Source organism: Ambystoma mexicanum, chromosome 5p (assembly GCF_040938575.1).
Source record: "Ambystoma mexicanum isolate Mex_15411 chromosome 5p, UKY_AmexF1_1, whole genome shotgun sequence".
Lineage (NCBI taxonomy): Eukaryota > Metazoa > Chordata > Amphibia > Caudata > Ambystomatidae > Ambystoma > Ambystoma mexicanum.
In genome coordinates this window covers 241,279,384-241,293,148 of record NC_090930.1, presented here as the reverse complement: position 1 = coordinate 241,293,148, position 13,765 = coordinate 241,279,384, and the positions used below count along the sequence as shown (strand labels likewise).

General features: G+C 39.3%; 1 protein-coding gene across 4 annotated transcripts in view; it reads right to left on the bottom strand.

Moving 5' to 3' along the window:
* TENM1 (teneurin transmembrane protein 1) overlaps positions 1–13,765 on the bottom strand; it is a 2,006,416-nt gene that overhangs the window by 1,368,008 nt on the left and 624,643 nt on the right. For 3 of the 4 annotated variants that reach the window (XM_069612654.1, XM_069612656.1, XM_069612657.1), the window contains one exon: positions 809–901. The exons of the other annotated variant lie outside the window; for it this stretch is intronic. In XM_069612654.1, coding sequence (XP_069468755.1) covers positions 809–901 — 93 coding nt within the window. The remainder of the gene's footprint in view (positions 1–808; positions 902–13,765) is intronic. 4 annotated transcript variants of the gene reach the window in all.

The following is a 13,765-nucleotide window of genomic DNA, read 5'->3' as shown; positions in this document are numbered from 1 at the left end:
TAATGATTTTTGTCAAACCACCATGTCCTTCTCTATACATACAAAATCCCAAATACGGTACCGGCGAGGCAAAGCGTGGCTCTGTGAGGATCTACCCAGTGTCTTGCCTGGCTATGAAAATGCCTCAGGTGCAAAAACAACAATGTTCTAAATTGCTGTGAAGGTTTTTTTTTTTTAGTTCTAATCACTTGGTAACAAAAGAACAACTTGTTTTTATTCAGTAAGTGGTGCTAAACTTGAATGCCACTCTCGCATACCTGATGCAGCCATTAACATGTATACGTTAGGATGGCACACAAACAAGCAATATTCCTATACCCACACAGTGATCATGCAAATTGCAAACATATGAATTAAAAATGTTAATGTATCTTTTGAGTAACGGGAACGTCAGGATAATCAATACCCCTAACTAGGTTTCTTTTGGTTTAACATGTATCTTTAAATACCATCCCTTCAAACAAGGAACAGACTATCTCACAGGAAATGATGGAGATGACTTTAATATCCTGGGCCTCTGAAATTCTGGAGGGCCAGAGCTACTCACATATCAGCAAAGAAAGTTAGACACTGACTTGTCAGCCAGTCACTTGGTTTCCCTATTGGTCAGTCCATATCAGCCTGCACTATGTATTGGGTGTATAGGATGCAAACCATGTAAGTTGCTTGTATTGCATACACATAACTGACTGTGGGTTTCAGTATTCAATTTTCCACCTGCTTCACCTTTCAACATTTTCATTGGACACCTGGGTGACCACCACAGGCATCAAGGACATTGTTTCAGCAGGATATGGGTGATACACACCTTTGTCTTTGCATTTTGATTGCTCCATCCACTGCTGCTGAGAGACTGGCCACTTTTTTGAAGAACATTGAGACCTGGATGGCCACCAGTGTGCTGAAAGGTAATAGAGGAAAGACTAAGATTATGTTGGTGTGGCTTAACTTCCTACCACAACTTAATGTGAGGCACAGAGACAGATGTCTGCCATGCATTCCTGAGTTAAGGATAGAACACATAACATCCATGGAAAGGCCACATTTCTATTAATCAAATTACATTTAGTTCTTCTTTCAGGGAGCAGATTGGTTGAGCAATTGTTTAACATGCTTATGCAATATAAATAAGTCTATCAGTTCTATGTGGAAATATCAAATCAACAAAGAACATACATTTATTCCACTAAGTAACAAGGGAATGGACATATGTGCAGGTAGAAATATAGTGAAATTGAATTCACAAAAGCATTGCAATAATATTAGTGAAAATGGGCAAATTATCAAAGTTCTGCCCTGGGGCATATCAGGAAATGGAAGACAAGGGAAACAGTGGGAACCACCCTATTCAGGACAGTATTGTTATTATCAAACAATGATATGGTGCAAGCCAGTAAACCATCAATTCACCTAGATGGTCGTGAAAGCACAGAAAGAAATGAGGAAAGTCTCATCAGCAACGGCTGCACCCCGACTAGTGAATACTACATTCAATAATCCATAGCTATACACACATCTAAATTGAGTAGATAAACAAATGAACACAAAGACCATCAATATTAGCTGTGAATTGGATGTGTTCATCTATGGCATTGATATACTTCAAGAAATCTTGTAATGCCTCCATAGGAATACCCAATGTTTGTTGATAATGTTTGTTCTTGAAACACAACTAAGTGTTTTGTGAAATAATTTCAAGGAGCAGTAGAATACATAGCTTAGCTGCTCCTATTTAGTTTTATAGTATACCATGTCACTGTGTCCTGACCTAAGTTGCGTGGTATGGAAGTAAATATGCTTATTACATTAGCAGTAAATAGCATATCTGCTTCAAGTTCAACGGATTCAGATATCTGTAAGACATGTGTGGAATCCTTAATTTATGTGTTGATTTTCTGAATGATGTATCATAAGAAGTAATCTATATGTTTCCCTTGTGGTTGTAAAATACCTTGTGTGGCTGCTACTATTGATGTCCCTGCTGGTTTGGTTGGATACGTATGGATCCTAGGTAACAGACATAATACTGGTACAAGTCACATAAGGAACTGCTAGAAATGTCTTGGTCTTATCATTAATCGATCCTGAATCAAATACAGGTTCAAGTAGCAGTGCTGAAGTAGCGTGGATGTCTTTTGTGAGATTATTCAATTTGGCATAAGTACCATACATACCGAGTTTTCTCAGACATTCATCATTGTAATCTGAGGTTTCCAATATAATAAATGCACCACCCTTATTAGATGGATGGATAGTGATAGTTTCATCTGTCTAAATTGAGTTATTGTGTAACATCTTGTGTCTACACAAGTTGCAATATTGGTAATGTTCTCTTTCTTATCAGTCCACATTTGGCATATTTCTTTTCCCTTTTTACATGGCAAACTTGGCATATCTCCAGGCCAGGTATGTCCATACCTTGCTTTTGGAAACATTTACATTTCATCCAGCAAATCCATTTGTTATTTTACACTTAGTTGTATATGTTATTTGTTCAAATACATTGCTCTGATGAAGAACCATGCCTGGTCCGAAATGCATTGACCAACTTTGACTGCCTACTGATTGCTGAAGATGTTATGACAACTTTAAAATGGTTGTATTGTTTACTGAGATTTATGCATATCTATTGCAATTAGGGAAGAAGTATGATGCAGACACAGTAGTGATATACTTGTTTGTATAAACTTTAATTAAATATGATATAAGGAAAAACCCTATCTCGCCCTATCACTAAAAGGTGTTTCTCTACCTCAAAAAAAGAGTAGGCACTCAGTCAGGATGTCCAGTTGAAATCAAAATAGTCCTGTGTCAAATGCCTATTTCCAACCTGTACGCTTACAACTAATAACAAAGGAATAAAGGGATTTTCTGGTCCAGAGGACTGGCACTTCTCAGGATTTCAGTTCTCCTCAAAAAGCCCAAAATAAAGTTCCAGGTTAAATCAAAGCAAAAGTGCAAAGTTCCAACCAACAGGTCTGTAGACAAGGCCAGGGGAATGACTCCCTTCCCCATGTCACAGTATTTGCAATGCCAAGAGGTTCTCCTCTTTTTGCTTTCCACAGATTTTACAATAGCAAGAGGACACCTCTTCTCCCTTGGCTTCTCCAGGTTCTCACAAATACCAGGGGAAAATGACCCCCTTCCCTTGGTTACATTGTTCACAGTGCAAAGAGGGCACCTATCCTCTCTTGGCTTCTCAGGATTCTTGCAAATAGCACAAGGTGGACTAACTCATTTCCCCTGGCTACACTGTTCACAGTATTTACAATATACCGTTCACTAGCTTCTTCTCAACCCCTGCCTGCCTGCTATACTCTCCTGCCAGGCACTAGGTTATTCTTTCTTCCTCCGACTTGGTCAAGGGTCATATTTTCTCTTCCCCTTATTTGCTCTTCATGACCCAGCCAACCTGGTGTGCCCTTCATCCAGGTACTGTGTCTTGGAAGACTGCTGACCAGTTCAACTTACAGCCCTGATATACTTTCCTGCCACGGACTACCTTGGGCCCAGATCCTTCTACTTTCACTTTTTACATATGGTCCCAGGTGCCTTTTCTGTTACTTCTCAAATCTGGGTGCCAGATGCCTTCACTTAATAATGTCACAGTTCTGCTGGCAGTCCTGGTATACTCTCCTGACAGGGACTGCCTTACAATTTGGTAATCAGGTATGAAGTCACAGGAGCAAATCTGAAATACTCTAGCAATCCCTTGATTTGATCTAGTGCAAGAAAATGTGAATCAGGTCCAATTATTAATTTGTTTCATAAATGCAAGAGGGAAAATATGGAATAATGTATGAAATGCATGGAATTAGAATAACTTCTGCATCACACTTTATTTGAAAAAAAACATAGATTTTTGCCATTCATGATCACACAGGACACTGGTATTTACTGGCCAAAATACTGCACTTAAGGTCTGCACCAATGAAGGAACCCCCTCTTGTGGATTCTAACTTTGACTTCCTCCCACAGCTCTCACTTTGTGTCTGTCTCAGTGGCTACAGGGAACCATTTGGCTGTTCTCAGAGTTTGGAAAACCTGGTGCTGGGGGTGGGTTTTCTGCTCTGTATGTAGAACTCTGTTATCACAGCAATTTGGAGAGATTCAGCATGTTTCTATTCTGCCATCTTGCTAGGTATGGGGCAGGAGTGTGCAGAAGCAAGGTGAAAGGTGTATGTATGTATTCTCTGTTTTGCAATTTCTACTTGGAGATTTATTGGCCCTATTCTTACTAGTGGATGAAGGCAGGGCCTTCAGTCTTACTCTAGATGGTTGAATGACATTTGTAGTTATTATTCTACAAGGCATTTTTTGAAATATCAACAGATACCTTATTTGCTGGGGCAAGGTTTCCAGTTCAGAGTGGAGGTAGTCAGAGCCATATTGATTGTCCCCTTGGTGTCTAGAAGGTTGTGGTTCCCTCTTTAGGCTCTTGCACTTGGAGAGCTGGCACAAGTGGTTCAATATCACTTTACATCGGCCCCTAAGCACTGCTAACCTTTTGCCACTATTTGGGTCTGCCATACCCATTTGTTTTCTTTCTTATGCTTTCTTCCAGCCTTTTGGATTGCATCTGATCAGCTTCTGCTAGTGGACCAAGTTCACATGACCTCTGCCCTGACCATCTGCTGATCACTGATGATTTCTTCTCCTATAAAGCCAGAAGAACAGCATTACAACACACTCATCCCTCTATGCCCCCCACACAAATGGAAACACATAAACCCTGACTCATGGAATTATTTACGTGCAAAATGGGGATGTGCGTGCCATTCTGCGTGCAAATCCCTGTTTGATGAATGGGGATTTCTGGCCAGAATGGCACGCAATTTCCCATTTTACATGCACATTATTCCATGAATCAGGTTTTGACTCAGCACCCATGCACCTGCAGCCCACAGACTTCATCCATATCCCACTAATCACCACCCACACTCTACCATCAAAACACACGTGCAACCTCATGCTCGCTATGCTAACTCCACAGTACTAACTGAGGCAAACAATGCTGACCTCATCACCACGCATAACCTAAATGCACCCTTTATCTCAGGGACCGTGTTCACCCCTAAACCCCTACACAATCCTGGATGTTCCCACAGGCTACAGCATCCAACACAAGAAATGCAAAGGGTAGGCTGGCATTGGGCTTGCAATAGTTCTTCAAGACCAAATGAACTTGCATGTAGGAACACAAAACACTCATATTCTTTAAACTCCTAACTTACCTCTTCCTGTAGTCCATGCTCAGACAGACACCATCTACCTTATCAGCCAACCGACACAAACCAGCAAGGCTTTTCTCGATGAAATCACAGACCTCATCACCAAAGCATCTGTCAACAACAGAACTAACATATTTCACTGAGACCTCAAACTGACCACCAAGAAAATCAAGCTAGGCCACCAAGAAAACCTCATCACCATAGACATCAAGCATCTCATCACAGTACCAAATCACAACTAATCAGCACACTTAGTCTGGTATCCAACACCTTTCCAAGCATCAAATACCTTCCCTATACATTTACTCTGGACAGACCATGCAGCCATAATCATCCTGCAATAACACACATCCCTCCTTGATAGGGCCAACCTAAACCAGCCAAGGCATCCCCCAGCCCCTTTCAGTAACTTCCACATGAACATACTGAAAGGAAAGCTCATCGCCTTGACCTTCAGGTCCAAGCCCATGAATGTCAATATCAAGCACGTTGCACTGAAACACATCCTACCTGAGATCACCAGCACATCTGCACCACTGAAACATCGACCCAACATACATCCTCCACACTTTCACCAACACTCTTGCAACCCTCACACCCACTACCTACAAATATGCCATACCTGTAAGGTATTTGGCATGTTACAGCACAGAGTACAGCACTACTGCACAGGATCAATGTGTAGCATGTTTTTTTTTATGCAGCGCCAATGCATGGGTGGTGCATTGCTATGATGCAGTTGTTTCAAGCTATGTGTTGCCAGTGTAACATGGACATATAAGTAAGGGCAGGTTATTCAGTCAAAAACGATTTTTACATATAAAATGCAAATACATTTTTCACAGTTAAAAGCACACATCTGTACCTTCAAAATGCACACCATTTCTCACCTGAAATGCCTATGTTGCAAGAGACACATTTGGTAATTAACAAACTAATATCACTAACAAGACTAATAATTATAACTCATTAATAAAAGAATGTGTCTTCACTGCAAAAAGAGGCAGACTATGAAAATCAGTTTTAAACACACATTCAATTTTTTTTTTCTTTGCCTTCCTGTGCTCTGTCCACAGTAACTGCAGGAAGCAAAGACTTCGAATAAGCAGGAAATCAGCTTGTTACAGTTGCAAATGTGCAAGAAGAACCATTGTTAAAAGTAGGAGGATAGAACATGATTGATTCTGATTGGAGCACGTCACATCAAGCATCATGTTAGAGGCTGTGACTAGTGCTTTGCTGCAGAATCTGGGGGAAGAAAGGGAGAGACATCTTGACACAGCTGGAAGAAGGACGGGGCTGACAGCTGGGGAGGCCTGATTCCTAAAGCAGATTCCACTTGGTTGCAGAGACTGGATTTTCCAGTCAATAAGTCCCAGTTCGAGTGACGGCAGATGCTTGTCCTTGCTGGGTGAACCCCTCCAGAAGGCGAACAGCCAAAGAAGTTACATGCTGAATAAGCCTGGTAATTATCTCGCTGAGGTGTGGGGGCTGAGTGTGTACGAGAATATTCAGTCTATGTAGGAAAGGAGATTCCTGTGCTTTACTCACATGTTTAATGTTGCAAATTGAGTTCTTGTCTCCGCCACTCTCTTTTCAGTGTATCACAGATAATGCTGTTACTGTGCTATTTCATTTATTTCTGTAAAGAGTGAGATCGTGTTTAAATGCAACTTTTATAATACACAAAAATATTTGAAAGCAGACGGGTGGTGTGTTTTATATTTACCAATACAGTGCTGATGATGTGGGGAGATGTTTAGACAGTGCAATTGTCATTTTCAAGGTAGCTAAACATAAGATTTGGCTGCAGCCGTGTGCACGATGTAATTCAGTATGAGCAATTATAACTAACTGTGTGTGTTGTAGTCTGCCGGAGGTCTATGAGTCGGCAAAAAGGGAGGCCCGGGACATAGTTCACTACCGTATATAAGATAGTGAAAATACCACATGATAGTTCGCTGCCGTAGATAAGACAGAGAGAAATTGCCCATGGTGGCACACTAAAAATGAAAATATGGTGTTCCTGAAATGCAAGCCTGAAGTCTCTCTAGTGAGTACACGAAAAATCTAAACAAAAATAAGGGGTTCTGGATATTGGGGCCACAAATAAAACAAGGGAATTATGCTCACCAAAATACCACCAACCATGCATACCAACCACACATACCAACCACGCATGTCTGTGTGCTGAAATAATGCATGTCCACTGTATTATTGTGTACATGGCCCAATCTGAATACAAGGAGTGATTGTTGCTAAGTTATTTTTCGGAGGTAAGAAAATACCGTCAGGCCCCAAATCTCCACAAAAATACCCTACACACCTCTCTCCTCCATTCTGAAGGCTATTTCAGGCAAAAACACTAATAACACTTCTCATTGTCAGGAAGACATCCCTCATCTAGGTCACCTCTGCAGATGCACAGATAAGACATCCCCTGCGCCCTCTAAATTCTATATTTCAGGAAGACCTCAAATACAATTATCCTCAATGAGCATCTTGCCAATCACTGATTGCCTACCTATAAAGGTGGGGCCAGACCAATGTCTACCTCAATAGGGATAGGAAACTATATGGAAACAATGCCCGCCGGAGACACGTTTCAACTAGGTACATCTTGGGGAGGAAGGATAGCAGTGCAACACAGATTTGAATCCCGATCCTGCTCTTAGAAACCACACGCTGATATTATGAGCATTACATATGAACAATAAAATAAATAAATAAATAAAATAAGTAACTCTGGCTATTCCTCTATCATGCTGAGTTTTTCACAATCTGTATCCACTCATAGCATTCTTGCCTCTCAGGGGCAACCCAAATACTCATATACAAATATATAGATATACAGATGTATTAGTTTAGTATAAAATAATTTAAGGAAAACAATACAGTCTATGTTCCAAATCTAGATGACTCTTCTACACAGGTGGTTTGTGATGGTCTTAGTAAAAGTGCACCTACATTGTCTAATAAAATGCTACATTTAATTTTGGTGAACGTTCACTCTATACAACGCAATACATTTTCTGGACTTGATGCCATGAATCATCGAGACTGGCCATACATAGTAATATAAATTATCTCCATAGGCCAAGTTTCATCAGTAAACACAAAAGATCAACAAATCTAGTGGTTGACTTTGTGTTTCTTGCCAAATGAGAAAAGAATGCTCTACCCAACCATGCTAAGAAATTCTGACATTACATATTGAACATGGCGATTAAACATTCTCTTTGTGTCCTGATGAAGGCCTAAAGAAAAACTAAGGGAAGCTCCATTGAAGAGCAGACTTCACCTTGTACAGCCCGAAACACTCTGTTGTCAGCATTCTGCTTTTCCATCTACACAGTGCATGCGTGAACCAAAACAATTGTGAGACAGGAGACACAAAGCCAACAATAATAATAATAATAATAATTATAATAATAATAAGAATAAGAATAAGAATAATAAGAATAGTTATATATTGCTGTTACTACTAGTACTACAATTCCATATAAATACTTATCTTAGGATGTATGTTTCTGTGCATTTGGGACTGGCCATGCACACACCCCACTACACATAGACATCCTTACCTTATCACGCAACTTCCCCTCTCAATCTCTTCTATTCTAAATGTCTTTCTTGGCTGCCTTCATATCCCAACAAATTGAGGGATACTACAGCTTATTTATCCAGACATTCAGTTCCTGAATCCATCCCAAAGAGCATATGTGATTTATGGTTACACACACTGCTTACACATACTTTATTGTTAGCGTGAATGTTGTGAAAAATGAAAGCCCAAGTTAGTCAACTATACATCCCTTTTATCACAGACATATTTGTGAAATATAAAGCTCAGCGGTCATACATATTTTCACAAAATATTTGAATTTGTGCAAAGCAGTCAGGAACCCAGGTTGGTGGAATTTGTCACTTCCCTTTTTTGCAGGGGCAGTTTGAAGGAATCCAATTTGAGTGCACTTAGAATGATAACAAGAGAATGTAGATGGCCGTTCTGGCTTTTGATAATTGCTTTACTCAGTAAGACAAATGCAGTATGTTTATAATGACTATAGTACATATTGAAAGTGAAAATTGGAAATTAACATTGTACAATGTTAAAAGGGTCAAGTAAACATGTTATTACACTTAAATAATGTCAGTGTTTAATAGCTTCATTTGCAGAAAATACACACAATTTTGACTCTTAAAATATTTGTCCATTGTATAAAGGATCATGCTCTGATTAAAGCCAATGATCTCTTTAGTCTGTGATCTTCAACACAATGTGTAGTTTTGCATGCTGTCTACTGATTTGGTTGGTGGTGTTGCTGAACTCACACATGGGTTACAGTATGTACAAACACTATTTATTAGACAAACTAGAAAATAAACACAGTTGTAGACCCTTCAGCCTGCTCCTCCGGTCCCACTCCCCCATAAAGACAATTAATTCTTATTTTGTTGTCATCATTCTTGTCTATGCTAAAATGACTCTACTTTTAAACATAACAAAGTAGCAGCACTTTCAACAAGATATTTGTATTTATTTTTATCAGCAATGGCTGAGGTGGCTCTGGCAAGCATGCACCCGAAAAATCATTTCTGCCCAGAGAGAGTGAGCAAGTGGGAGAGAGAGAGAGAGAGGAGGAGAGATAAAGAAAGAGAGAGAGAGAGCGAGAGATAGAAAGAGAGAGAGAGAAAAAGAGGGAGAGAAAGAGAGGGAAAGAGAGAGAGAGAGAGAGAGGCATGGAATGAGAGAGCAAGACCAACAAGAGATAGAAAGAGAGCACAGAATGAATGGGAGAGAGGGAGAGAGAGAGCAATGACCTGGTCTAGTGTATGTTGGGTAAAGTAATAATAATAATAATAATAATAATAATAATAATAATAATAATAATAATAATAATAATAATAATAATAATACCAACACTAGTAACTGGTGCTAAAGTTGAAGGAGCCATTCCTATCACACTGGATCTCTTACGTTTTTTATTACTCCTATTATTAGTATAATTAATTATTATTAGTGCTGTTGTTATTATCAATACTACTGTTGCTACTACTACTACTATCATTTGCAGAGCACAACAATCAGTCACAGGCTTGTCTCTTGGCACGATGCCTCAAACAATAAGCAATATATCCAACCAGCTTTAGGCTAGAGTGGCACCTTTGAGTCACACTCCAGATTGGCTCATATATTTCACAAACGATCATCGCTGGAATCCAAATTTAATTGCCCAAAAATATCTTTATGTTTAAAAATATAACAGCCAGGCTGCAGCGTAAAGCAGCATGACCAAGCCTCTATCTGTCTATCTATCTATCTATCTATCTATCTATCTATCTATCTATCTATCTATCTATCTATCTATCTATCTATCTATCTATCTATCTATCTATCTATCTATCTATCTATCTTTACAGAAGGATATGTGATTGAGAGAGCAGACAGTTACAGTGTCTGGAGGCCTGGTTTATGAAGGCTTGACCACCAAACATGATTTGCCAAATCTGAGACTAGAGACCTGATTCAAGAATCAAGACTTCTCGGTGGAAGTCCAAAGTTTGAATTTGATATGAGAAAAGATGGGCTTAGGTTGTAGAAACCATAATGATCTATGCAGCATGACTTAAAATGGGTGTGTTCAATGACAGCAGCTTCTCTAATGATTCAGTAGAAGTTGGGCTGTAACACTATGGATTATATGGTGTGTGTGCTTGAACAGGTGGATGATGCAATGGGACGTGATATAATGGTATAGTAATACAATTGGTCTCAGTAGAGGCAATTAGGTTGGAACTTGGCCTCCAATCATTGAAGTCTGTCTGGAAAAGAAGCAGTATGTAGTTTGTGGGTCCAGTTCACATATGCTCTGTCTGCTCAGGACACTTTGTTTTCTCACACTATATATCATTCAAGGCGATTTACACGCTGCACAGGATTTAGAAATATGGAGATGCAAGTCTCTAGATATTGCTTTGCCATGTGACTGCGAATTGGATATTCCTATTTTCATAAGTAAACTATCAATAAAAACTAAAATGTATGATAGAATACAATCTCTTGCCCATCTAGATACATTGCATAAGTACATCATTTATTCCCAACAGGGAATGTTTAATGAGGCACCACACTCTGGTAAAACGTATACTTCCTGTACTGATTCGCTTCATTTCATATGTACGCTTCAATATCTTACCAGTCCTGGCAAATACCTGGAAGGGCATCCCTGGGGACATGCGCCTATGTTGCATGTGTAAGACACAGGTTGAGACCTGCAGATATGTCCTCACGCAATTTTCAGCTCTTGGACACCTCTATTGGAAAGGAGACAGATCAATTCAATTGATCAGATCAATTTGGTCCATGATATATGCTGCAGGATAGTTGGTGGTAATGTATGTGGTATATCAAATTTGGCTGAGGGTAAACACTAGTTTGGAAGAAACTTAAAAATTGTAATTAAGGTGTTGAAATTTGCAAAATTCAAATGTAGCAATCTACATTAAAATATATTCACACACAATTAAGGTGATATTTGTGACTAATATTGACAAAGTGTGAGGGTCAGCTCACTGTGGGTTGAATTACTTATGAAATGTTATGAATGTGTATATCAATAGTAATAGTGGATATTGTACTGCCTGTTTTTATTGTTTTTTAAGAAAACTTTGAGGTCTTGTTAGAAAGGAAATGTGTTGAACTCATGTTAATTATAAAGGACTCTGTATGTAATTTTTAAAATGCATGTTTTTGTACTTACCTTTGTTTAGTGTAGTGCAACAGGTGGATTGTATTTAACAATAAAGCACTTAATATAAATAAAGAAATTAGCAATACAATCTGGATGAGAGTTTTCTGTCTCGGATCTAAAAATGCTATGTATAAAATAGCACTGCCCTATACACAAAGACATTTTTCTGAAGCAAATATTTGAAATGTGTGCTAAATATCATTGTCACAATTCGTTGCCCTTTTGGCTCGCACTTGGAGGTGAACTTAAAGTAATGGCTAATTGTTGATGCACTGCTGTGAATGGCATGGCGGAAATGGCTAATGCTGCATTCACATTTTAAGAGAAAGTTTTGAAAAAAGTGTTTTAAATCTACCATGTTGGTGTTTGCTCAACATGCCCCAATGCTCCAGCCACAAGTACTGTATTGAATGATGACTGATCACTAATAAGGGTGAAACATGTGTCCAGTCGTCTGAATCCTTGAGAGTTGCCTGTGTTGGATTGTAAGATGAGATGTATAAAATAGCACTTCTCTATAGACCAAGACATTTTCCTGGAGAAATGATTTGACATTTGAGCTAATTTGCATACCCACAATCTATTGTCCATTTGGCACTGACCTAGAGGTGACCTTCGAGTAATGACTATTGGATGGTGCGGTGCTGTGTGTGACTTGGCTGAAATATAGATGATTCTATTTTCCAACTAGTCTAAAAAGACAATCGAATGGCACACTTTGCCTCCTCTGTATTTCAAATAATATTGGTTTGAAAGCGTTCTGTTGCAAATGTGAAGACCTTCACTGTATATTGAATATAATCAACTCTCAAACTGTATTCTCAAATGAGGTGCAGCTTGGGCACATACTGTGCCCTGGGCAGAGTAATTCATGATCTCTTTCCTCTATTTTAGCAAACGGCCAATGGCCACAGAAAACAAATCAAAATCTATTATACAAATAGTTTCTTCACCGCTCGGGACAGCATGCAACCTTTATAGTGTTGATTTGGAAACGAAATGATGAGATTTTTTCTAAAGCTTTCAACATGAGATGTTCTGGTCTGTGCCTCATGTACAACTTCCGTTGTTCCTAAGGGACACAGAAGTACATCTTAAACACATGATGTGACTCTCTATTAGGTAGTGTTTCTATAGAAAAAGCTTTATTTTGAATTCCAGGTCTTGGACACCAGCAGGAGAGGGGTACAAATTAGCAGTTCTCCTTGAGAGAAAACACCCCCGAAAAAAACACACTGTCACGCTAAACTTGTGCATCCACTCAGAATGATGAAATCCTAGAGGGAAGCATTATGCAAATTAGCAAGACCTCTCAAGACACATGGGGTCTGATTTACAAAAACGTTTTACAATGGTGCAATCCCGTTGAAAAAGGTTTTGCTAATCAGGCCCACCGGGTGAAGAAAAGAGGCAGCCTTGATCAGCAGAGCTGCCTGGTGTTTGTGAGTCTCAGCAGGAAGGGGAAACATTACAGACTCTTTAAGCTTGAAACCAGTTGACACTCTAAGTTCATTTACTGAATAGTGTCGGCAAGCGAAGACTGTTGGCTAGACATAAATAAAACATGACCCACAGTCAATGTCTGCTGAAAAGTACCTTACACATACAGTAAATGCTGTTTACAGTTTAACTCTATGGACGCTGGAGAATCAGAAGGTTGCACGTGACCATTCACTGCATGTAGCACACACATGCATTTAATATATAGTTCTCCGCCAATGACTGGAGAATGTTGTGTTAACTACATGAACTAAACACAATTGTTTGATGTTTTTGAGT